Source organism: Larimichthys crocea, chromosome XX (genome assembly GCF_000972845.2).
Source record: "Larimichthys crocea isolate SSNF chromosome XX, L_crocea_2.0, whole genome shotgun sequence".
Classification (NCBI taxonomy): domain Eukaryota; kingdom Metazoa; phylum Chordata; class Actinopteri; family Sciaenidae; genus Larimichthys; species Larimichthys crocea.
In genome coordinates, this window is record NC_040030.1 from 12,068,434 (window position 1) to 12,093,042 (window position 24,609).

Here is a 24,609-nt window from a genome sequence, read left to right on the forward strand (position 1 = left end):
TGGACGTGAGCATGTGTAAGTGTTATCTCCTGCCTGTGTGTCACAGAGGCGTCGTACACACTGCTGCTGTATGATGAGCTGCTGGAATGGTCGGACAGGCCGCTCAGAGAATTCCTCAACTACCCAATGCAGAGCGAGTGGCAACGAAAGGAATATCTGCACCTCACCATCGTCCAGAACTTCGACAGGGGCAAGGTGAGCTTCAAAAAACACACACTTTTTTCCCCCTCCACAGCCTTCCTGCCTCTACATCGCTGGTTCTCAAACTGTGGTACAAATACCACTGGTGGTACGTGAGCTGCCTTGAGTGGTACACAGAGGAATCTCCGAAATGTAGTATTTTTTAATTAAAGGTCTGAAAAGAAAGGCCCCAAATCTTATACACTCCACCTTTTTAAATAAATTAATTCAGAAACATTAAATACCATTTGAATGGAAATACTTAAACTATGAGGTCCTGTAATATTTTGTTTCAATGCCACCCTGCTCCTTATTCTCCGGAGATAGTGAGTGGAAGTAAAATGAATATTTCAGAAACACTGCAAACGTGACTCCAAACAGGAACTATAAAGAAGCAAAGTGTGGATCAGGAGTAATTCTTTTCCACCTGAGTAGATCAGGTTCTTGAACTGGTTCTGTTCAGGATTCAACAATGAGTATTAGTGAGTAAACCTGCCTGTGAAGTGTTTGTAGCTGAATTGGGTCGGCCTGCTATCTGTTATTCTGGAGGTCCTTGGAGAGCCGAATATATTCTGACGTGGTACACAGTGCAGAAAATTTGAGAAACACTGCACCACAATACTGATTTTGTCTGTTTTTAGTGATACCAACTCAGAGAAATGATACATATGAGCTTTTATTCTTTATTTAGATCCCCTTTGGCGGTAACTAGTTTTTCTGCGGTCCACACAAAAAGCAACAACAATTTAAAATAAAGACAAGAAGACTCTCACATGAAACAACAAGTAACAAAAACCTGTAATAGAGACAAAAACATTAAAATAAAACCAACATAAAACCAGAAGAAGTGTCTTCTTAACGCTGCTAAATGCCAGCGAATGTGTCATGTCACTGTGGAGGCAGCAGCATGTTCCAGTCTTATCGAGGGTACTTTCTTACACCCACCAGCATGCCAGCTTCTCATGCATATTCTATAATGTTACTCTAATTTATACTCGGCACGGCCACATAATAAATGCTTCCTTTAGACTGAATAATTACATGGGTTCTAACCTAATAAGCTTTAAAACAACATAAATACTCGGTGGAAACGCGGCAGCAGCAGCAGCAGCATGAAAGATGAGTTCAGCACTTGTTCAGTGGAGACGTCGCTCACATGAAATGAAAGAGCGGAGCTGTCTGGAGCTTTAATTTCTACCTGTTGTGAACGGCTCGGTTTAATCAGATGACTCGCTGGCGGCTGTGATTAAAGCAGGATCCGTATCATCCCACAATATCCTACCGCCATTCCTTAAGGAAATATGAGGGAGGGATGATGACGGGTGAGGCGTGACTTGCATTTCTGTGTTGAGTTTTTTAGGCCTCTGCTTAGAATGAAAAGTGAGGATTGGCAGCTTAAACAGCTGATTCAGGACGCAGCAGCATTTGAGAAGTAGCTTCCGGGCTTTTCTTTGTGTCTGTTAACTTGGGAAGTTTCCATCTTCCTCCCACTTTTCTCTCCTAATTTTACCTCTAAACCTAACTACCTGTGCCATCACTCTGTACACTCTTAGGGAAAAGTGGCATTATGGAAACCCTCCAAAATTACACATGCCAAAAAAAAAGAAAAGAAACTTAAGCAGCATCCCTGATGAAATAACACAGCTCTACGGAATCATTAAAACTGCTCCCCTCGTTACTCATAGTCCAATTTTCCTTCACATTCACGAGCTATGCCATCTGCCAGCGCTGCCGCACAGGGATTAGCAGGCAGCAGGAAAGGAAAGCTTTTCATTTAATTAGCAAGATGGCTGGGTGCTGCATGTACCTGCATGAAGAGGTTATGTTTGACTCTGGATATTGTTGACTCACCAGTGCCACCCAGTGGATAACACGCAGCTTAGCAGCACCACTGCAGACCATTCATTCCTGGTGTGCTAGTTTAAATGGGATTTTGTGTTTTGAGACAGCAAGCATGAAGATGAGGAGTGTTTGTTTTATGTGTTCAGTGTTGGGAGAACGGCATCATCCTGTGCAGAGAGCTCGCCGACCAGTATGAGTCTTACTACGACTACAGGAACCTGAGCAAGATGAGGGTGAGTCGTCGACGCTGAGCAAGTGTGTGTTCGTTGAGGTTTTGTCAAGTGATGATGGTTTTATTTTGCCTTGTCCTTGATTTTCCAGATGATGGAAGCCTCTCTCTACGACAAGATCATGGACCAGCAAAGACTAGAACCTGAATTCTTCCGAGTTGGTTTCTACGGAAAGAAGTTCCCTTTCTTCTTACGGGTAATGAAATTTCTCACTGTGTCTTGAATATTAAAGTCAAAAAGAATAATACTTTTACCATCTCCAAAGAAGACCCGCAGGAAGAAATTAGCTTTTCTTATGTAAGACTCCTCCACTGTGAGGTGACATTCAGCACTTCTTATTCAATGCCATTTAATGATGTAACAGGCCTCCGTCCTTGAGTTTGAGTTTGCTCGTCAAGGCTGCAGTTGCAGCGTTCATCCACTAGATGTCAAGCTAACCCCACGCTCTCCTCTGCTCCCGCCTCCCTCTGCAGAATAAGGAGTTTGTGTGCCGCGGCCATGACTACGAGAGGCTGGAGGCTTTCCAGCAGCGGATGCTCAACGAGTTCCCCCACGCCATCGCCATGCAGCACGTCAACCAGCCAGACCAGACCATATACCAGGCGGATGCGCAGTGTATCCTTGGCTATAGCAGAGAGGCGCATGCAAAATTCATTCACACGGGAGCGTGGACACGCGGCATCCATGCTGAGCAGACACAGCCACATGTGTGAAAATGCATTAATACATGGCAGAAGCACAGTATACATACATATGTATGCACATACACACACAGAATGTTTACAGGCACACAATCATGCTCACAAGTTTCAATGGATTCGAAATCTCTAAGCGGCATCGTCTAAAGCTCTAAAAATGCTAAAAAAAATTGTTGGTACTACAGTCTTCTGGATTTTCTTAGTTATTTCAATAAGCTTTGCAAGCAGCAGTCAGACTTTTAATTATCCCAGGTTTCGGCTGTCAGGATTCATCCTGGCTACCCGAGCGTCTGAATTGTGGCGGCAGTAAAACAGCAGATGCTGAAGTCAAACATCAACAAGAGATATTCTCTTTTTTAGTAAATCATCGATCTTACGACGCTAAACATGACTTTAAGAAGTGTTATGACATTAAACGATACAATGATTTGCTTTCTGTTGAACGCAGTTCGGTCAAGGTTTGAACTATTCATTAGAACAATACAGTACATGTTTTAGCTTTGTGGCTCGTCATCTGCAACATTTAAATATTTGAACATATTAAAGAAACAATACAAAAATACAAAATACTCAAACAGACAGCAGAAAGAAAGAGCGCCGAATGTTTATACCGCCTTTTGCGAGAGATGAGACTGGAGTTGGACTATTAAATGACTTTGGAGTCACAGACTATACTCGTCGTAATGCTGCGTGTTCAGATTAAGCTGTACGACATGGCAGCCTTTTTAATTATTCACACAAATGTATGGAACAACTGTTGGCCTATATAGCGGGAGAGAAGGAGGGAAAAACAAAGACATAACAACACGACGGCACTAAAAGAAAGCCAGACGGAGGACAGAGAGACAAGTTGTCGTTTTCATGTGATGCGTTCGCTCGTATGTGCTTCTACTGCTGAACAGGACAGGCATTGTCTGAATAAATTAGCACACTGCTGTGTTATTCTCACAATAACGCTAATCGATAGAATCTCTCTCGCCCATGTGTACATCCTTGTTGCAAACACTCATGCATATGAATCTATTTACTGTGGCTGTCCAAACTCATATTTCTCTGGTCAAGTTGCTGGAAGAAAGCATTCTCCATTAGCGATTATTGGTTTACTGTTTTGTTTTAGTATATCCTCTGCATGTTATGGTTTCAGTGGATGGAAATAAAACTTGCCTGTGTGTGTCCTTGTCTTCCCGTCGATGTTCTTTCAGGTCACTCAACAATTCCTGTCCATTTGAATCTGCAGTGCTTTCTCTTGTCACTCTCACTCTCGCTCTTTCCCTTTCTCCTTAACTTCCGATTGCTTCCAGACCTGCAGATCTACGCCGTAACCCCCATCCCGGAGAGTCAGGATGTGCTGCAGAGAGATGGAGTGCCTGACAACATCAAAAGCTTCTACAAGTTCAATCACATCTGGAGGTTCAGATATGACCGGCCCTTTCACAAGGGCACCAAAGACAAGGAGAATGAGTTCAAGGTACGGGGAGGGGGGAAAAAAATAGATTCACAAGAAAGGCAGATGATGAAAATCGACAATCCGTGACACATTAAGCACTGACATGTGAAAATAAGCCTTTAAATAATGAATAATTTGTAAGAGATATGAAAAAACTCTGAAAAACTCTTTGCATATTTCAGAATTTAAAATGCATTCATAAACATTAGCATTTTTTTCACTGCTGACCGACATGAAACTCTTCATTTTTTTCCTGCGTGCAGGTATTAGTCTGCGTGTAGCGCATGTTTTATTCATCATGACTTCTTTATCGCTAATTATATCCACGCTTCACAGGCTCTAAACACATACACACACACACAAAGCCTAATATTAGGTTCATAAATATTCAATAATTACACATACATACACACACACACACGCTCTATGCAGTCATTTCATCTCAGTTCCATCAAAGCTATTTGGCTAAATTTAATCATGATATCACATTTCCATCAGGGCTCTCTTTACCCTCAGTTTGAGAGTACCCTCAAACTGAGGGTAAAACCGTGTACTCTCGTCGCTATGCAAGACGAGAGTACATGGCAGCCGGGATATGGTGTGATCAGATAAAGACGTAAAAAAAAAAAAAGGTTACAGAAAGGTCAAGACTTTTATTTTTGCCAGATTTTCCCTTCAACTTCCTGCTCTTAAACTGTAATATGTTTCTTTTTTTCAAGAGTTGTTCAGGTGGGTTTCTTGGACTTAAAAAGCAGAAAATCAATAAAGGGCAGCTGGGTTGTGTAGTGAGTCGGAAGACCCTTCTTCAACCTGTGGACATCGGATCGATACCGCATGTCAGCACTCATCTGCTCTGCTGAAGTGTCCTTGAGCAAAACGCTAAACTAAAACTAAGCTGAAAATAAATGACGATGTACTTTATCAGCACCTTGATCCGCACCTGGCCTTAGAGAGATCACAGCAGAAGCACAAAATGTCCTCATGTGGACATGGCAAACATTATACCTGCTTAACATCAGCATATTAGCACTGACCCTGTGAGCGTGTCAGCATGCCTCATAGCGACTCTTTTAGTTTTGTTTAGATTCAAAGTGAAAGCTACTTCTTATTTTGACCTTTATTTAACCAGGTCCCGCTGAGATTTCTCTTTTTCAAGGGAGTCCTGGCCAAAACAGGCAGATACGGGCAGATTTAAAAGCATTTAAAAATATCAGATCATGGAGTTTTAGAACTTTCTGTAACATTCTGGACCTTGGAAACAAAATTTGAGACAAAAAAAAGTCCAGAATGAACTAAATGGACATTAAGTTAAGATTTTAGTATCAAACTATATTTTTAAATGAGTTGATGGATGAGTTTATCTATGAAATGTCAGAAAATGTCGATTACAAGTTTCTAGAGCTCAAGGTGACATCTTTTTTAAATTACCTGTTTTGTCCAACAGTCCCAAATATTTACAAAATGATGAGTTTGTTTATAAAATATAGTACACAGAAAGTACAACAATTTTCTACTTTCCTTTCTTTATGATTCTTGACAACAAACATCACTGCGGATGCTTCCTTAAGTTGTGAATCTATTATGTTAATTGCCTGCAGTCAATGCTCGAATTTCCATAGTTTACGTGCTCTCAAAATGACCTTGCTCGATGTTGGCATATTGACAAGCATGCTGGCTGACAGGGTAAGTGGTGGAACATGAATGACGATGCGAGATATAAGATATGACATCTGACCTCCACCTACAAGGCAGCGTTTGGCAGTAGTTGTAGTCGACATGTTTCCTTCTAACTATGTGTCTATAATTACATCCTGTGCTGGCTGCCAGAGATAAAGTGCATGTGCGCATCAGGCAAAAAGCAGCTATGGATTTTTTTTCTTAAGTGTGTTTAGCAATCAGCTCATACTTGGGAGTGTATCGTGTGTTAATGCAGAGCCTTTGGGTGGAGAGGACGACCCTGACCCTGGTCCAGAGTCTTCCAGGCATCTCCCGCTGGTTTGAAGTGGACAAGAGAGAGCTGGTGAGTGTGTCTGATGAAATAAAGATGAAGACAGAATTCCCATACACACAGTCACACGAGAGACGCTGTTTTATTTTTGCAGGTTGCAGTTTAGAGTAATGCCAACTAATACCAAAGTATTGATCCGAGTCATTACGCTGAACAACAGTAATAGCCGAGGTCATGAGTTTGGAGATACTGGACACGTTTCGTTGCCTCCGTTGGATAGATTGGATTTCATACTAAATATCCAATAGCTTTGCTTTGATTACCAACAAGTCCAATTCCCAGAACTGATTGTTGTACTGGGAATATTCTACCAATACTTATTGTGTTTTTTAAGCCTAAAGTCCTTTGCTACACTGTTACACGTAAATCCCCTCAAAAGCTTCCTGTCTTGGATCTTCTCCCTCAGATCTCGAAGGAGTGGGAGGATTTCTTTTAAATGCTTTTTAAAGCGTATGCAAAACATAACATGGTGTGTGTATACTTAAGCGCATATCTGCTGAGCGTGGTGTGAAATTGTGGATTGTGAACCCTCTGTTGTTCTAAGATGGTTATGCTGTGCAGTAGCATGTAAAATACAGAACTGGCAAAAGCTCTATTAGTAGGAGGATTAAGCTTTGTGTGAGACGGAGGAAGAGAAAAAGAAGAAACACAGGATGAAGAACTATTTTATGCATCCACGAATAATGAAAAAGTGACCATATACTAAATACTTGCATGCAGTGCATACCTTATACCTGAAGCAGCTGTCATAATTAGTTTTATATCAACAGACTGTTGTGTTTGTGTGAAATATGCCGCTGGTAGTATAAATACCCCAACTACACAGCTCCAATCAGCTCTGCTGGGCATTTTAGCATCTTTTGGCTCCTTGTTTTGGTTTTACGTCCACGCAGTGTTTCTGTTTTGGTAAATCTGGCTGCTGAATGTGTAAATAAGCCACTGTTGGCAGCAAATTATTCTACCTCCTTGACATGGCCAAAATTTGTTCCATAATCACAGCTACCATTTGAAAAATTCAGGTCTTAAGGTCCGTTCTTTTTAACCGGCTTTTGCCAGATCTGGAGGTTAAAAATCGAACTTTTTGCACTCTGCACACAAATGCAAATATTTATTGAGCATGTAAAATTTCTCTGAACTTTTCAGAAAAAAATTCTGTGGGAAAAATACTCAGAATCAATCCGCTTATTTAAGAATTGAAGGGGCACAACATTCATGTAATATTGAACTTCAAATCAAAGCATATCTGAGATCAACCTCCAAAAAAGGCTGGCTCCTACACCTCCCAGAATGCACCGCTATGAGCCCAGACAACCACTACTTTCAGACTTCACAGGCAGCCCAAACTAAGATGGAAATAACCTTGACGATATCATCAGGGTTCTTTTCTTCTAGCCTTCAGACTTTAGATGCTCCCTTTGGTGCTACAGAATAAGTGGCCCCTTAAGACTCTTGTTTTATATCTACAATCTCCCCCCTTCACAGGTGGAGGTGAGCCCGCTGGAGAATGCCATCGAGGTTATCGAGAACAAGAACTTACAACTGCGAACATTGATCACCCAGTGTCAGAGCCGCCAGATGCAGAACATCAACCCCCTCACCATGTGCCTCAACGGGGTCATCGACGCCGCTGTCAATGGGGGGCTGGCCCGCTACCAAGAGGTATGGATGGATAGATGGAGGATATGGTTGGAGGGTTTTAGAGACTGAGGCAGTGGTGAGGAGCAATGACATATGGATCGCCTAATGATGCATGAAGGTGGGTTTTAGCAGAGAGATGTATGGACAGAGAGAGCGTTTTGCGGAGGGAGGAGTGGATGAACAGATGGATGGATGCACGAATGGCTGGGTGTAGGTTTGACTGATATGGAGCGATGGGGATGGATAGATGAGCGGAGAGCAGGAGGGGGGGAAGATGAAAGCGGGGAAATGAGATGGAAGGGTGGATGGATGGATGGATGGATGGATGGGGGGGTTCGGTCGATGTGGATGGATGGATGTGGGGAGAAAGAGGGGTCAGGTCAAAAAATGGCAGATGGAAAGAAGAGTGTGAGGAAGCAGCACAGAGAGATAGATGGCTAATGGCTGAATGAATGAGATGGGAGTGTTTATGCAGCTGCTACATCATACACCAAAGTTGTAACAGACAGACACACAGCTTGGTGGAGAAAGAAACTGAAATATGGTCAGTCACGTGACAAACATTTGCATCTAATGCTTCTCCAAAAGCTCCTCGATAGCACAAAATTGCAGGATGGTGACAATTTCTCAACCAGTAGGAGCATAATTGAAGAAAAAGACACAAGTCTACTGAAGAAAACCCTCTTAACAAACCGAGAGGACTTGCTCTGCGTCGCATAGCAACCACGCTTTTCCACCGGGAGTGTATATGTGGGTGTCCGTGTTCATGTGTGTGTATACCATTGATGCGAAAGTATATTAGGTTTGCGCAGAAGAGCGTGCCTCCATGTTAGAAGAAGCCCATTAAGGTTTGTAGGATACTTGATAGAGCCACAAAGGCAAGGGTCACTGAAGTGCTTCCCACTGCCATTATTTTGTCTGGGGAAAAAAAACAAAAACCCGGCAGCGCATGAAAATGATTTTCAGCTTCTAATGTACAGAGCAGCTCTTTACTTTTCTACGCACGCCAGGGCAAGGTCATGTGTGTGTGTTTCTATGGATACGAATATGAAAAAAGGCGTTTCTCTGTGTAAAGATTGACAACAAACATCCTGCAGCTGCTTCTAATTTTAATTTTCACATCATGCACAATTGAAACTGACACATATTTCAATTATTTTGAGACGGGGCTTCTCCTTCTGCAGGCCAACACGCCGCCGGTGTCTACGCTTATTTCATACCGCGCGAGGCGACCCGCCAAACGCGCCGTAAATCTATTAATTTTTCCGTCGTAATGCCGATTGACAGCTGTGGAGGTTTGCTCTGCTCCAAATGAAGGAGAAATTGTCATTATTAATATTCAGATTTATTGCTTTAGTTTGAGTCAAAGCCCAAGAGGGGGGGGAATGCTGTCTGATTTATTCCCCCCTCCCCTCAGCGTTTCCATCTCTAATTGGACTTTTCTAATGATTAACTGAGCCGCTCCACGGCGAGGCCTCACTCCCCAAAGCCCGACGAGGAACTTCCATCATTCGCAGAAGATTATTGATTATTTTCGCCGCCTTTTCCGGAGGTCCTCGGTTTGGAGTTTCCTGCTGAAAGCAGCACTTCTCTCTTTAGAATTACTACCTTGGTACTGTTGCATATGTACTTTATCGTACATCGGCTATAAAGAGCGAAATGTTTATGCAATGAAATATTTTTCCATTTCATTCATTTCTGTGTTTCATCTGTGGAACATGATATCATGCCCAATGCATACTAATATACGCTATCTTTATACTGTAGAGATTTCTATCTGAGGATGTTTGTCTGAAGAAATAATATTTGTTTTTTCACTCAGGATGTTCGTGTGTGTGTGTGTGTGTGTGTGTGTGTGTGTGTGTGTGTGAGAGAGAGTCATGTTTGAAGCTGCATCTTTTCTCTCTATCCGTCATCTGGCTCTGTCTCTTTGGAGATAAACAGCTGTGTCCTTGGGAGAGAAACCTCGCTGATCTTTACCTTTCACTCCCTCTTTTTGTGCATGCGTGCGTCTGCCTCTGTGGCAGATTTCGAAAGCTGATTACGAGGCGAGCCTTTCATCGGCTCGTCCTCTCTCCTCTCTTTGTGCACGTTGAAAAAGGGCTTAGCATAATCTGTAGACACATCACAAGTGTTGATGTCATTGTAAACAGTGACAAACTGGCATTTTTTTTTTTGAATGTATGGAAGTGAAGAAAAAAAAAAAAGGTTACGTCATTCAAAGTGGGCCGAGAAATTTTGTCATCTTATCTGTTTCTCCCCTGAGTCAGTGGAAATGTCTGGAAAGGGAATAGAAAGCTCAGTCCGTGAGACATAATTAAGAAGTGTGAGATTTCTGAAGAGGCATGATCTATAACAGGAAGCACATGAACAAGAATTCAAGAAAAAAAACCTGTAAATCAAAGAAAAAGTGTGTTTCTCTTCTTTTATTTTTAGTCTGTTTTATTCTCGTCCCTGAACTTGATATAAATATCACAACACAAAAATTCAGACAGGTGTATAACACACTATTTGAACCGGATGTTAGTTTACTCTGTGTTGGTTATTTACTCAGTTTGTTCCTGAATGTTTTTTAAGGACAAAAAAAAAAAACATGTGGACGCTAATTCACTGTGTCAGCCCAGCAGGGATTCAGGTAACTCTGTGGTGCAGAAAGCCTACTGCTTCATCTCCCGGTGTGCGCATAACAGATGTTCTGCATTTTGTCTCCACTCAGGCCTTTTTCGTGAAGGACTACATTATGAATCACCCCGAGGATGGCGACAAGATTGGGCGACTGAGAGAACTCATGTTTGAACAGGTTTGTAATGAGAGATTTAAAGACCTTAAACTTTGGAAACAGACAAAACACTCTGAAGAACATTTGAGTAAGTGGACCTTGAGTTGTTTTTGTCAGTTTGCAGTGTGTATTCATAGCATCATTTAGTTAAGTACCAAGTGTTAAAATCCTGTTTTTCTTTTAAAAAAAAGTGGATAAAAGATAAAGACTTGTTGCTGAAGGAGGTGTTTAAGGACCCCACAGTTGGAGTTGTTCATTATGGATGTCAGCTTTGCTAACATCCTCCTCTCCCCAACTTCCTCTATGGAGTCCAGGTCAGAGCTGGACCTCTTGGCTAGTTTGAGTCTTTTTTGTAGCTTTTTTTAGGGATGTCAGGTGATATCAACTTGATTTTGTTGATATAACTCACATTATTTCAGGTGATATCAACTTGATTTTGTTGATATAACTCACATTATTTCCAGATATTTATCAGATATCTCGCTGCATTTACTCATAAAATATTGTTAAAAATACAGCAAAACGAAACCCAATTCACAATCACATGTAAATGTATCAACTTAATCTAACTATACACGTGTGGAACCTCTTCAGATTTAGTTATTTACGATATCCAGAGATGCTAACCAGCTCTCGTTTTGCAGGCACACATTCTGGAGTACGGCCTCGCTGTGCATGAGAAATTTGTTCCCCAGGACATGAGACCTCTCCACAAGAAGTTAGTGGACCAGTTTCACCTGATGAAATCCAGTCTGGGCATACAGGTAAGCCAGAAGACCAGACATGGTAATACATTTTTAAAGAATGAATTTTTAAAAGCTGCAAGTGGTAGCAGCAGCAGCAGTAGTCAGTCATCAGTTAATCATTTTATCACTAGCAGTAGCAGTAATTTATTTTAGTTAATGACAATCAGTCTTGTATTAGGACGTTTAAAAACAGTCCAACTTGTGTTAATGATTTTCCTCATTAAGTCTGCTCGAGTCTTTTACACGCTCTGGCTGTGACAACAGAGAGCGGCCGCTGTGTTCAGACTTCCACGTGAATCAACCCGTTAGTCCTCCTTCGGAGAAATCCAGCTCTCGTTGAGCACACTTCCTTTATTTGCATTTGTGTGTATTTTGCTTTACATACCTTATGCTCAATGCACAATAAAAAAATAAAAAATGATGTGCACTTTCTTCTCTCCCCCTGATTTCAACGCCGCAGGAGTTTCCAGCTTATGTGCGCGCGAGCCCAGTGCACTTCACCAACGGGAGCCCGCGAACATGCAGGAACTCTGTGCCCAACATCATTAGCCCTGACGGTGGCAGAGGGGTTGCCAGGCGGAGGTGACAACCTCTTTTGTCAAATTTTCTTTTAATTTCAGTCTTTTTTCAGTTCTGTCTACAGTGTGTCTTTCTTTCTTTTAACTTTTTTATTTGTATTGTTTTAGAACACTTGGAACAAAAGCTGCTCGTATTGTCTCGCCTTCCTTTTTGTTGACTCTTGATGTGCCCCCTCTCTCTCTTTATCTTATCTCCTATTTTTTCGTGTGTACCCAGCTCACCTCCCAACACCATGCTCTGTGCCTTTGCTCTCTTCTTCTTCTTCTTCCGTTCTTTACCAGTGTGGCTCCATCTGGGCATACATTATGTTGGGGGGGGTGGGTTAAGGACAACTGACTGGCACCCACAGGGACAGTGGCTGCTGCCAGGGCCAGCAGGCAGACTGTGCATAAGTGTGTGTGTGTGTGTGTGTGTGTGTGTGTGTGTGTGTGTGTGTGTGTTTTGATGTGTTCAGTGACCCTGCCACTCTGTCTACCTGCGACATTCTGCCTCCACAGTCTGATCCCAGGGGGCACAGCCACACAGAAAGACACCGACACATACATCTTCTCCATCTCCTAGTGACATTTTGCTTTTTACTCAAGTTTTTATTTCTTCTATTTTTTTTATTTGGACTCTGTTTGGCAACAGAAATCCTGGTTATAACGACTTTTTTTATGTTATTTATTTTGATAAAGTCTTCTGCTTTACCCTCCCTTCAAAAGCCCCATTGTGTTTGTTCTGTAACCTTTTTTTTTTTTCAAACTCGCCTTTTGGCTGACAAGTGCTTGACGAAATGCTGTGATTGCTGTATCGATTATCTTCTTATAATCTGACATTTTCTGTCTCTGTTTGTCTTTCTCCCTCCCCCGTCTGCCTTTTGTCTGCCTCGTGCTGAATCTTCGGTGAGTGAAACCTAATGAAACAAAATACCACGACCTATCTCCCTTTTACCAGAAGCCACCGTGACCATCTCTCTCTCTCCGTCTGTCTGTCGCTCTCTCGCCCACAGCCCTCTCAGTTACCCTGCGGTGAACCGCTACTCCTCGTCCTCTCTGTCATCTCAAGCGTCCAACGAAGTCAGTAACATCACAGGACAGTCCGAGAGTTCGGATGAAGTCTTCAACATGCAGGTAATCTCTCCTTCTCCCTCATACACACAAACACACAATGTCCACATCCCATAATTGGCCTCCCGCTCTGTACACATTTCACTTGCAATATTTTTTAATCCCTCTCACTCTGATCCACACTCAATTCTCTTCTCCTCTGACCCCTCTCCGCTTGTTTGGAGCTTTGTCCGGGCCAAGAAAACTGTCATGATTATATCAAATAAAGACACGGTGCTTTGTGTGGTCCGTCCAGGCCGCTTGCTGGAGTTGGGCAGTAATCTAAACTAGATTTGGCCAATGCAGAAGCTGCCGACAACTCCTGGCAAGCTCTCTGCTGCACCTGGCAGGCCTGCAACAACAGGAAGCAGAGAGAGAAGGGATGTTGTCATGGATCTGACTGAACCTATTTCAATATTGTTTTTGAAAATCATAGCTTTTATTCTACAGATCAAGTACAATTCACTGAACAGTGATCCTAATGACAAACATTAATCCTTTAAACCTGTACTCCTTTTGTAGACGGAGGCTTTTAATGTTTCAGACAGACTTTGTGATGGATTGTACATGAATTTGTTTCAGACACAGGGTGGGTTTTTTTTGTTGTTTGTTTTCTGACCACAGTGGCCAAAGTCATTGTGACAAATCTAGTCTCATCTGTCAACCGTCTGTGTGTGTGTATATTAAGATATAGTATAAAGATACATACAAAAACCTTCTAGACTACAAAGATCCATTATGTAAAATCATAGATGTATGCACAGTATTTGCCTAAATTGTAAAAAAAAAAAAAATCTATTTTTAATAGAATTTAATAAAGATAATAGATTTCATTGCTTGTTATAGTAATATGGCAATGCAATAATGATAATATACATAATATAATATTATTATAATATTATCCTGATGACATTTCTAGTGAGTGTTAAAATTTTTGTACTTTAAATCTGAAAAAAAAAAAAAATACTTTGACATTTTGGGAAATAAGCTCACTGAGTTGTATGATAACATCAATATCACACACACACACACACACACACACACACACACACACACACACACACACACACACCTCTGTACAGTAAATATGAAATGGAAAGATGAAAATCAGCAGCAGCTGGTTTCCAACTCAAACATACAGCCACCTTTGATCTCACGTAGGCAGAACCAGTAAAACTTCAAATCATTCCCTTTCTTTGAGTGTGAAGAACTACATGATGAAAACATTAACAAGTAACCAGTAACAAGTAATGTGTTTTGGAAATGAACAACAACATAATATTTCACTCATTTCTTTGTCTATGAGGAGCAGCAGTGTATTTTATTTAACATTTGAACTTTGCAAAGTCATCCATTGGATGTTTGACACCCCTGGCTTCGTCTTTTCGTCACTGTGAGGTTGCCAGGCAACAGCCACAGACTCCAAGGAAATCACTGCCCACGGCCAAGAAAAGTCCACCACATAACCTCCATACAACAACAACATGTTATTTTTACACTTTGTTTTATACAGACTAAATAAATAAATTACTACGTAAAGTTAGTAGGTCTTTTTCCACGGCAGCCATTTTGACATGAAATAGTAAACGCAGGTGTTTCCAATGACACTCTTTAAGGCTCTGCTACAATAAATGGAACTGAACTTTAACTAGAAAACTGTATTTCCTGTGGAAAACGCGGTGTGGATGCCTTCTGCTGAAATGCCTGATGCAAAAATGTGAAATGAACTGAAAAACAGTCGTAAAAAAAGTCTTGTGTACAGATTAAAGTTTTCTAAATTAAGTCTGTAGCTGAAAGTATGTCGACGTAGCGGAAAGATTTGAAGGTTGTGCCATTCATTTTAATGTAAAATTTGGACGTGGAAAAAGTATGAATATTTTAAAAAGTATGAATGAAGAGCTTACGCCCCATGTTCAAAGGCTTGGCCCTTGCCCAGGGTTTGATTCTGACCTGTGTCCATTTGCTGGATGTCATTCCCTCCTCTCTTTCTCCCTACTTTCCTGTCACTCCTGTCAGCTGTCTCCATCGAATAAAGGTTTAAATTCCAAAATAAAAGCTCTTCTCTGGAGCAAAGAAAAAGCAAAACTGCAGTTCTGTGGTTGGTTAAAGCCAACTCAGTTACACATTTCTTTCTTCTTTGATGCCCTCCAGCAGAGGAATAAAAAGGCACCATCACCAAATTACACCCAGATTGTCCCTTTTATTTTAATGACCTAAAAAGAAATGCAAAACACAAAAAACACATAGCAGCTTTTAAGTGAAGTTGTGAAATAAATGAATAACATTCAAAATTATGCTTCTGGTTCATGATAATGATGCAATTGTTCTTCTTGTCATCCCGCCTGCAGCCCAGTCCGTCTACCTCAAGCCTCAGCTCCAACCATTCTGCCTCGCCCAATGTCACCAGCTCAGCCCCCTCCAGTGCCAGAGGTGAGACCGGCGCTCATTTTTAAAAAAATGCTGTACACTGTAAGCCTTTAGCTGATGTTTAAATGCAGAGTGACTCACGCCGAGGAAGCAGGCAGAGGTTCAGCTGGACACACAGAACACGGGGACCGCACCTTTTGACCTTTCGGTGACACTATGTTCTCTCAAAGCACCGCGACGTCATGTTGGGGTGAGGTTAGCCAGGTTAGACGACGGCTACACGTGAGAGAGAGAGAGAGAGAGAGAAAAAAGTGAGGAGACTGGAAAAATAGAGAGAATAGAGAATGAGCCGAGATGAAAAATGAAATGGGCTGAGACGTGGAGACAAACGCTGCTGAAAGAAACATGGAGCCAGTGAAAATGCAAGACAGGGCAAGAAAGAGTAAGAGATGATTACGGCTCTGTGGAGTGTCCCTCTTGGACCTCAGTACAATCTCCAGTCCAGCCTGGGCCAAGCCTCCTACAGTGTAGTGTGAATATCTAATGCCTTCTCCGTCTGGCCCCTCTTATCTCGCTGTGTTCAACCGTGCAAGAGTGTTCCCGCCTGATCCACATCATAAAAACTGGGAATATATGAAGACATTTATAGAAGCGTATACACTCCTCATCGGCAAGCTGCTGGCAGCGGGCGGCGCCCTTATAAAAGTGGCCTCTGTCTACCCATAAAGCCTGGAGAGAATTATTGCTAGTGTGTTATCTGAATGAGAGCCAGCGATGGCTATCTCATACTCATATGATAGCCTTCCAAGTGGTCTCACATTCGCTAATGGATCAAGATCTGCACAGTGGCTAACACCAGATGAGGGGAAGTGCGAGGGGAAAATGGTGTGAGGGAGTATTTGCGTGAGCGGGTGCGTGTGTGGTCTTTTGTGTTTGATCTGTGTGTGTGTGTGTGCTACATATGTTTCTGTGACAGGGTGTAGCATGTGTCCCTGTCTGGTGTGATTGTCCGGACTATCTGAGGAGTGTGTGTGTGTGTGTAGGGGGGGAGTGGGTGCAGGCCATTTATCATGTGGTGGAGCCAGTGAGGCTGAAAGAATGGTGGAGAGGCTTGGAGGGAGAAGCAGAGATTGGCCTTTCCTGATTGCCAGTATTTGTGGGTAATAGTCTAACACCTTGCTGCTATTTGGTCCTTTATGTGTTGCGCATGCTGTCCTGTGTGTGTGTGTGTGTGTGTGTGTGTGTGTGTGTGTTTGTTACCACTCTAATATCTCATACCGTTCATAACAGGTTCACCACAGATGGCAGAGAAACACAAGCATTCCAGAGAAAATGCCTGTCTGTCTCCAAGAGAGAGGCCGGTCAGCGCCATCTTCCCCAACCCCCTGGACCCTGCACAGGTTAAAACACACACACACACACGCACTAAGAGGTAGGCAGTATGATTATAAACATTATGGCACAGTATAATGTTGAATCAGAATCAGGTTTATTAGCAAGTAGCCTTTCACATACAGTATTTGGAATTTGTCATGGTGTTATTGGCGCATAACAAACATTAGGTAATAAATATAACACTAAAAGGAAGATGAAAAATCAAGTACTAAAAAATATAAACGATATAAATATATGTAAAATGTGTTTTTAGGATGAAAAGAGCCCTACAGTTATTGCAAGAATGTGCAAGTCTGCAAGCCAGATAACGTGCAAAAGTTCACAGTATGAAGAATATTTTTAATATGCAATATATCTAACAAAACATATTAGTCCAGAGGATGTTGAATAGAAACACACTGTAACTGCATTTTTACCTTTTTGTAAGATGGGATACTGGGGAAAAAATTCAAATTTTCTAGCTGAAATAAAATGTTAATGTTCCACTTGTGCCGTCACGTAGGCTCTCGAACTCTCCCAGTTGAACCGTCAGTTAGAAAATATCTGATTCTTGAAAAATTTAAGAAACTACACAAAAAAAAAACTATAACTCCCAAGGTGCATTTTTCTTCCAACATCCAAGCCCAGAGCTTTAAAATCTGTTACATTCTTGTCTCAACACAATTATGATCACAACTACAACAAAGAAAGCGTTTTGAATTCACGACAGCTCTCCTTCTCCGTAGCAACAGTTGCCAGGGCTCATGGGTTTTGTAGTAATTAAAGCTGTCATCAGTTTGTCACGCCAGTCTGAAAAACAAAAAACATAAACCACTAAGATCAAAACATTATCCAGAAGATCCAAAGTAACACTGAGGATATCATCAAAAGAACATTTTGAAACGGGGGGGAAAAGGAAAACTCATCTTTCTCTCATTTGTGGCCCTTACAGATGGTCAGCCCGCCTATATATAATATATTAATATATATATAATATATATATAAGATATATATATATATATATATATGGGCATGCCGTTCAGGAAATTAACCTTGAATATATTGAAGAAGTCTGAATATATGAATGAAACCTTGAATATATTGAATGAAGTCTGAATATATTGAACGAAACCTTGAATATATTGATGAAGTCTGAATATATGGAATGAAACTTTGAATATATTGAATGAAACCTTGAATATATGGAATGAAGTCTGATATATTGAACGAAACCGTGAATATTGGAATGAAACTTGAATATATGAATGAAGTCTGAATATATTGGAACGAAACCTTGAATATATTGAAGTGAAGTCTGAATATATGGAATGAAACTTGAATATATGGAGTGAACCTTTGATATATTGAATGAAACTCTGAATATATTGAGTGAAACCTTGAATATAAAGAACTTCACTGACGTCAGACTTCGCGGAGTGCCTGCAGCCATCTGTTGTAACAGTCTGTAAAAGCGAAAGACAATGAGTCAGGCCGCCCGAAATCTAGTGAGCAGCGATATTAAACAATGAGACATGATAAATACACTGCGAATGCGTGCCGAAATCCTCCCGAAAAAGCTCAATTTCTAACCGGGTGTAGGCCTACAACAGGCATAAAGTTTCGCCAATAATCTCATTAGGCATTTGTCGGTCCTGTCCGCAGTCCGCTGTGTGAGTAGCTGCCCAAAGCTGACAATGTGTCGCGGATCATAAATAATACGTCAATAATAAACAAATATTTCACCCTGCATTGGATCTATGAATGTTGGCGCGATGCGTATGTATTCTAAACAATTTATGAAGAGCTTCTCTTTCAGTTCATGAAATCCCTGTAGCCGCAGCAGCTCCTCCAGTCCCGGAGAGTGCCGCGTCAGAGAGCAGTGCCATTACGCACGGCAATTCACTGTGTTACCTCATTAAATCACCTGAAAACTATATAAAGCTCCATACAGTGTCTTGGACCCTCTTTTTGGTATGGGTGGAGATTGTGCACTGAGTCAGGGTCGGCGTAGGAACAAAGTCCGGCCCTGGCATTTTTTTCTCGGGACCGGCCCATCATTGGAGCCGTTTGGGTGTTTAGTTTCGGTAGCTTAAGCAAACCGCTCCATATGTGAAGGCCGCTGCGGGGGCGCAGGTTCGACTCCCGATTATGCGGCCCTTTTTCGCATCTTAACTCGGATTTTCTCTGCTCCTCCTTTTCCTCTTTTTAGAACCTCTGTCGTCCATAATTTATTGAAATAAATTCGTGGCAACATAAGTATGAAGTTTATCTATAGACTGTATATGAGTCTCATCCCTGCTTCGGTTTCACATAAACCTGCGGCTGCATGGACGCATCCATTTGATTGCCAGGGGAGGGGGGGGTGTAAATCGTAACTTCTGAACCCGTCATGAAGAGGCAAATATTAATCCGATATAGCCAGTGCAACCCAAGCCTATTCCAAATTGATGCAAAATGGGCCGCAAGTCATTTTGGGCTGCTGGGCAAATGTTGCAAAGGCTACAAAAAACAAATACATACATACAAAAAAACATCAGAGCCCACCGGCCCAAATGTGGGAGATGGACCGGCCCTCTGGCATTTTGCCCGTATCACAGACTGCCAGTCCGAGCCGCCACTGGGTGTTTGTGGGCACTCCTGTGGGTTGAAGGCATGCTGAGGTTGGCCTTGATACAGCTGTCTGGCCTGTTTTATTCTGCCACGATTAAAAAGGGAGCGAACTTCCTTGTCAGGAAAACGGTAATTGATCAGGGGTTATCGGTGGGATTTTGGCCCGTACACGCAGTGTTAATTATGTCCTCATAGTTTAATATTGCTGCAACAGGATTGTGAGCGGACTGACTCGTTGTCACTCTCACTTTAGCTATAGCATCCACACGTTACACAAGATGCCGGGAAGTCTGACGTCAGTCAAGTTTTCAATTCAATGTATTCAAGGTTTCGTTCAATATATTCAGACTTCATTCAATATTCAAAGTTTCATTCCATATATTCAAAGTTTCATCATCCATATATTCAAGGTTTCGTTCAATATATTCAGACTTCATTCCATATATCCAAGGTTTCCATTCAATATATTCAAAGTTTCATTCCATATTATTCAGACTCATTCATATATATCAAAGTTTCATTCAAATAATCAAGGTTTCTTCAATATATTCAGACTTCATTCAATATATTCAAAGGTTTAATTTCTGAACGGCATGCCATAATATATATATAGATATTATATAGGCCTGACACGTTGCTCTTTATGGGCACGTTTGTCCAATACTGCATCATAAGGTGCATGCTGGAGCAGAAAACAAGGTCACCTCCGGATTGTACAGCACCTTTCAGAGGCTGACTTCTGTCCTGGATGAGGCCACGTGCCACGAGGCCTCTTTGTAGCTGAGAAATGCAGTTTTTTTTTGTTTTTTTTTTCAAGAGCAGCTGATACTGATATTTATTTAAAGCCAGACGGTGGAGCTTTGCCTCTTTTTTTTTTCTTTTCTTTTTTTTTTTGTAAAAGAAAAATCATCGGTACTGACATCCCGGTACTGCAAGCTAATGTTACCACGAGAACAAGAACAACATGATATTGCGGTTTCCTCTCTAGCCGAAGGGCAGCACGTAACGCAATCACACACTCCATCCTCGGTGACAAAGCTACTGTAACAGAAAAATAATGTGTTTGCTCTTCGGGGCACTTTCATCTCGTACAGTCAGCGCTGACGCTACTGGCACGACTCGCCCTGTTTGTGTCGAATCAAAAGAAACGTTTCAAAGTCTGTCGATGAACAGATGTTGGGAGAAGGCCTGACAATTACTTCCAACCTGACAGGAGCAAAGGACTCGCTATTTGCTAATGGATTATTGATTATTAGAAACAATGATCACTGTATCATTTAATTAAAACAACACTGTATCTTATTCCGATATTTTCTGAGCGCTCACACACTTCTACAAATACCACACCAGACATAAAGGTCATTACATATTCAACACTCTTTCTCTCCGCCTGTGTCTGTCTGACTCCGCTGCTCTCTCGCGTCTCCCTCTGTCTCTTCTATTGAATTTTTTTTGCTCGGGAAACATTTCACACCTTGATATTTGTTTTACCGTCCAATATCCAATTATTCCTCTCATGTTAAAGCTGGCATTTACCCGTGTTAGCCCAAGCCAAGTTGTTTTTTTTATTTTATTTTATGCTGCATTGTGTTTAACTTTAGTGACTTTTGGATTCTGTTTGCAGAGAGCTCCTCCTCACCAGATAGGTGACACCACTTTACCACGGAGCGATCCCAACCTCTCGGCACCAGACAAAGGTAAAACATTGCGTTTAGTGTGCTCCTTATTGTTGTTTCAAAGAGCCTGGTATGTGTTTCTGAACAAAAGCTCTCTTTGGTGGAGAGGCAACAATAATGCCGCGGCAGAATCATCTGCCTCTATTACTCACCGATGCTTACGCTGCCGTCCACGGTGTGTGCAGTGTGTGTGACAGTTTGACCACAGAGTGACTGGAGGCATCTGTCTTGACGCAGCTGCTTCAGGGAGCTCCTCGGGAGACACACACACAATTAAAAACACACACACATAAAACGCTGGGCTCCAATTCGCTCACGAGTCCTAACCAGACACACCGTCTTGATTACAGCGTTTCATCTTGAAGGAGTAATGAAATGGTAGGTACTATCCCTGCGATGCTGACGGACGTGTGTGACATTCATATGTATGAATGCGTATCTATTAGTTAAGCCCCCCCGGTTGGCATTTTGCTCGGCATAGTTGAGGGGAGATGAATATTTCTTGCATTTTTCCAGGGAGAAATGTCCCTGTGAATTGAGACTGAAAGCCGACCCCCCTCACTATGTGTAATTTAAAAAACCTGAAGAGTTCAATTGCTTTTCTCTGAACTTCTGCAAAACTGAGTGGAAACTGAACACGTGGGAATGCATTTCCTTCCATCAGCAGCCGCTTTCAGAGCACTTTGTGAAATAATTAAGGAGGATTGCGGAAGAGACACCTTTTTAAAAATAAAGAGTGAGGATGTGATGGCTTCCTTTGTGACTCACGCACGTGATTCACAAGCGTGATCCGTAAATAATGCAGCGAGAGATAGATGAACCGCCGCAATATGGTGACATGACACCTTTTTATGCATATGACAATGACAATGAGAAGGTGCCAAGATTTACACAAAACCCGCGACTGCATAAAAGTGTTGTTTGTCGCATCTTTCGCCTCAAACCTTAAATTATAACTCCAGATACCAAATATAGAGCGTCGTCCTGTGAAATTAAACTGAAGGCTGTTCAGCAGCGGTTTTCCAGAGGCAATAGACTTTACTGTGACCCAGCTGTGATATCAATTATAATGTCTGATTACATTTTATTTTTACATAAATGTCTGCACTTGAAGTAGCTGGAAAGTACTTCATTAATCCCTCACTTGGAAAATTCAGTAAACTACTTTCTATTTACTTCAAGTGTCGATATGTCTGTAGCTACTTAAGAGCTTAAAGTTTGATTGGATGTGACCTATGAATAAACCTGAAGGCAGTCTGAGACTTTATATTTTAATTCTGTTCCTATGAAAGCTATATTTAAGTGTCAAACATGTTTCTTTCAATAATAATATTTTTTCCTTTTGCTGTCTGTGAATGATGAACGAAAACAACACAAACTAAATAAAAAAGTAGCAAAACGATGATGAAATACATTTCCGTATTTGTCAGCGAATATACAGCCCAGACAAACAGACAAATATCTGTATGCTCCTGATCGGTAAAAAAATATCCTCCGCTGCCCACAAATATCTCTTCTTCAGAGGATTGTTGAGCTGATTGACCTTAATCTCATGTCTCTGCCAGTAATGTGAGCTAATGTTAGTGTTTCTGGGAAGAGATAAAAAAAACAGTCCTGGAATAAAATCATCTGCAGCTGCTTTGAAATTGGCAAGAGAGAGACAGGACAAGAAGTGAGACAGAAAGAGACATCGCAGATTGAGACACCAGAAGAACTCCAGGAAGACATAATAATTAAAAATGCAAAAAATTAGACTAAGAAGAGAAGAAGTAATGCTTAAAACTACACTTGAAGTATGGTACATTAAATATAATATCATAAAAAATGTTCAACGCTAAACAACTCATTCGATCTGCCTAATCAGAACTATTTGGGTTTGTTTTGATCTGAAAGTGACCAAATAAATCCACCAAACTGTCATTAGATTCAAATATAATTGTGACATCACATTTTTCCAACTCTTAGAAAAAAAGAAAATGCAGTCATGTCATTACCAAAACAGTTTTTAAGATGTGTAGCTGGGTTCTGCTCGAGGTTTCTGCCTCTTATAAGGAACTTTTTCCTTGTCACTGTCGCCGAACGTTTGCTCATGGTGGGAATTGTTGAGTCTCTGTAAAATATTATTGTGCTCTAGACCTGCTCTATATGAAAATCATCAAGAGATATCTTGTGACGCTGACTGAGAAATTTGTTTTTTGGGGTCTTTAATGCACCTCTTCCCTGTTGATCATTCCTAATTAGTTCTCAGTCATCATCCCATCCATGTGAAATGTGCATGATTCCACCGTGTTCTCCATGTTGTCTTGTGTCCATAACCTGTAAAGTGACTTGTGATGTTTCTGTGTACTGTAAGTGAGACCCACACCCAGTAGCTGGAGCCTTGACAGTGTCAAAGAGGGCGCTCCATCCTTCTCTGACTCTTTTGGCAAATTGCTATGCCCTCCTGTACCTCCTAGGCCACCGTACTCAGGTAAACTAGCCGATCACGGCCAATCGTCAAAAAAGAATGGCACTAATCTTCCACTCTGACTTTTGACACCTGCTGTTTTCTGCACCTCCTACTTACTACTACTATGACATTTTCCATCTGAGGCTCTCCAGCTGACTGTTTTCTTGTCTCGGTGCTGCTTGACTCCATCCACAGGCGTGTGACGTTGTCGTTTTTCGTTATTAACCGTCTTGACATGCTGAAATCTTTGCTGGTATGTGATGCGTAAGAACAAGTCTGAAAATCTCTGTGGACTTTGAGAGGGCTGAAGTCAATGCCGATTGAAATTCCAGTCAATTTCTGAATTTGTGTTTCCTTCCAGGCCTCCTGAGAAATGCATGTCATTACTATTTCTCCACCATTAACTCAAACTGCGTTTTCCGTATTTACTTATTTACAGATGAAACAGACTTGACTTATTCCCCAGTGTTTTCTGATATATTGTACTGCCCAGCAGCGTAATAAGCAGATGGAGTGTTTTTTTATTATTTATTTTTTTCCCTCTTCCTCTCACTACTTCTGCCCTCATTGCATTAAGCAGCAACAGCTGTTGGATGTAGAAACAGCTTAAGGCAGCCTAAAGGACCTGCAAAAACATCAGCGCTTATTTGACTCATTGATGCTTTAAGCCACTGGCCCCTCTTCAGCTCCGTGTGTGTATGTTTGCATGACTCACGCTGTGTCATCGCGGCGAATGCAAGAAAAAGGAAAAGAAAAAAAATCCTAATTTGAATTTCTCTTCTCTTCTGTCTCTCTCACCCTGTTGTCAGCAGGCTCCTCGGCTAAAAACATGAGGTCGCAGTCCCCCGTCTCTACGTCAAGATCGCCACAAAAGGTTCGTTCTGTTGCTGCCACTTCC

At 41.6% G+C, this 24,609-nt stretch overlaps 1 protein-coding gene across 6 annotated transcripts in view; it reads left to right on the forward strand.

The window, feature by feature from the left end:
- The window catches only part of dock4b (dedicator of cytokinesis 4b), a 119,667-nt gene that overhangs the window by 89,653 nt on the left and 5,405 nt on the right, over window positions 1–24,609 (forward strand). For 2 of the 6 annotated variants that reach the window (XM_019271522.2, XM_019271524.2), the window contains 16 exons: window positions 47–195; window positions 2,169–2,255; window positions 2,344–2,448; window positions 2,726–2,867; window positions 4,252–4,418; window positions 6,331–6,417; window positions 7,888–8,064; window positions 10,760–10,843; window positions 11,467–11,586; window positions 12,029–12,150; window positions 13,148–13,259; window positions 15,584–15,665; window positions 16,893–17,002; window positions 21,211–21,283; window positions 23,616–23,732; window positions 24,521–24,585. In XM_019271522.2, coding sequence (XP_019127067.2) covers window positions 47–195; window positions 2,169–2,255; window positions 2,344–2,448; window positions 2,726–2,867; window positions 4,252–4,418; window positions 6,331–6,417; window positions 7,888–8,064; window positions 10,760–10,843; window positions 11,467–11,586; window positions 12,029–12,150; window positions 13,148–13,259; window positions 15,584–15,665; window positions 16,893–17,002; window positions 21,211–21,283; window positions 23,616–23,732; window positions 24,521–24,585 — 1,799 coding nt within the window. The remainder of the gene's footprint in view (window positions 1–46; window positions 196–2,168; window positions 2,256–2,343; window positions 2,449–2,725; window positions 2,868–4,251; window positions 4,419–6,330; window positions 6,418–7,887; window positions 8,065–10,759; window positions 10,844–11,466; window positions 11,587–12,028; window positions 12,151–13,147; window positions 13,260–15,583; window positions 15,666–16,892; window positions 17,003–21,210; window positions 21,284–23,615; window positions 23,733–24,520; window positions 24,586–24,609) is intronic. The other 4 variants (XM_019271523.2, XM_019271527.2, XM_019271525.2 and 1 more) reach the window with 3 other exon arrangements.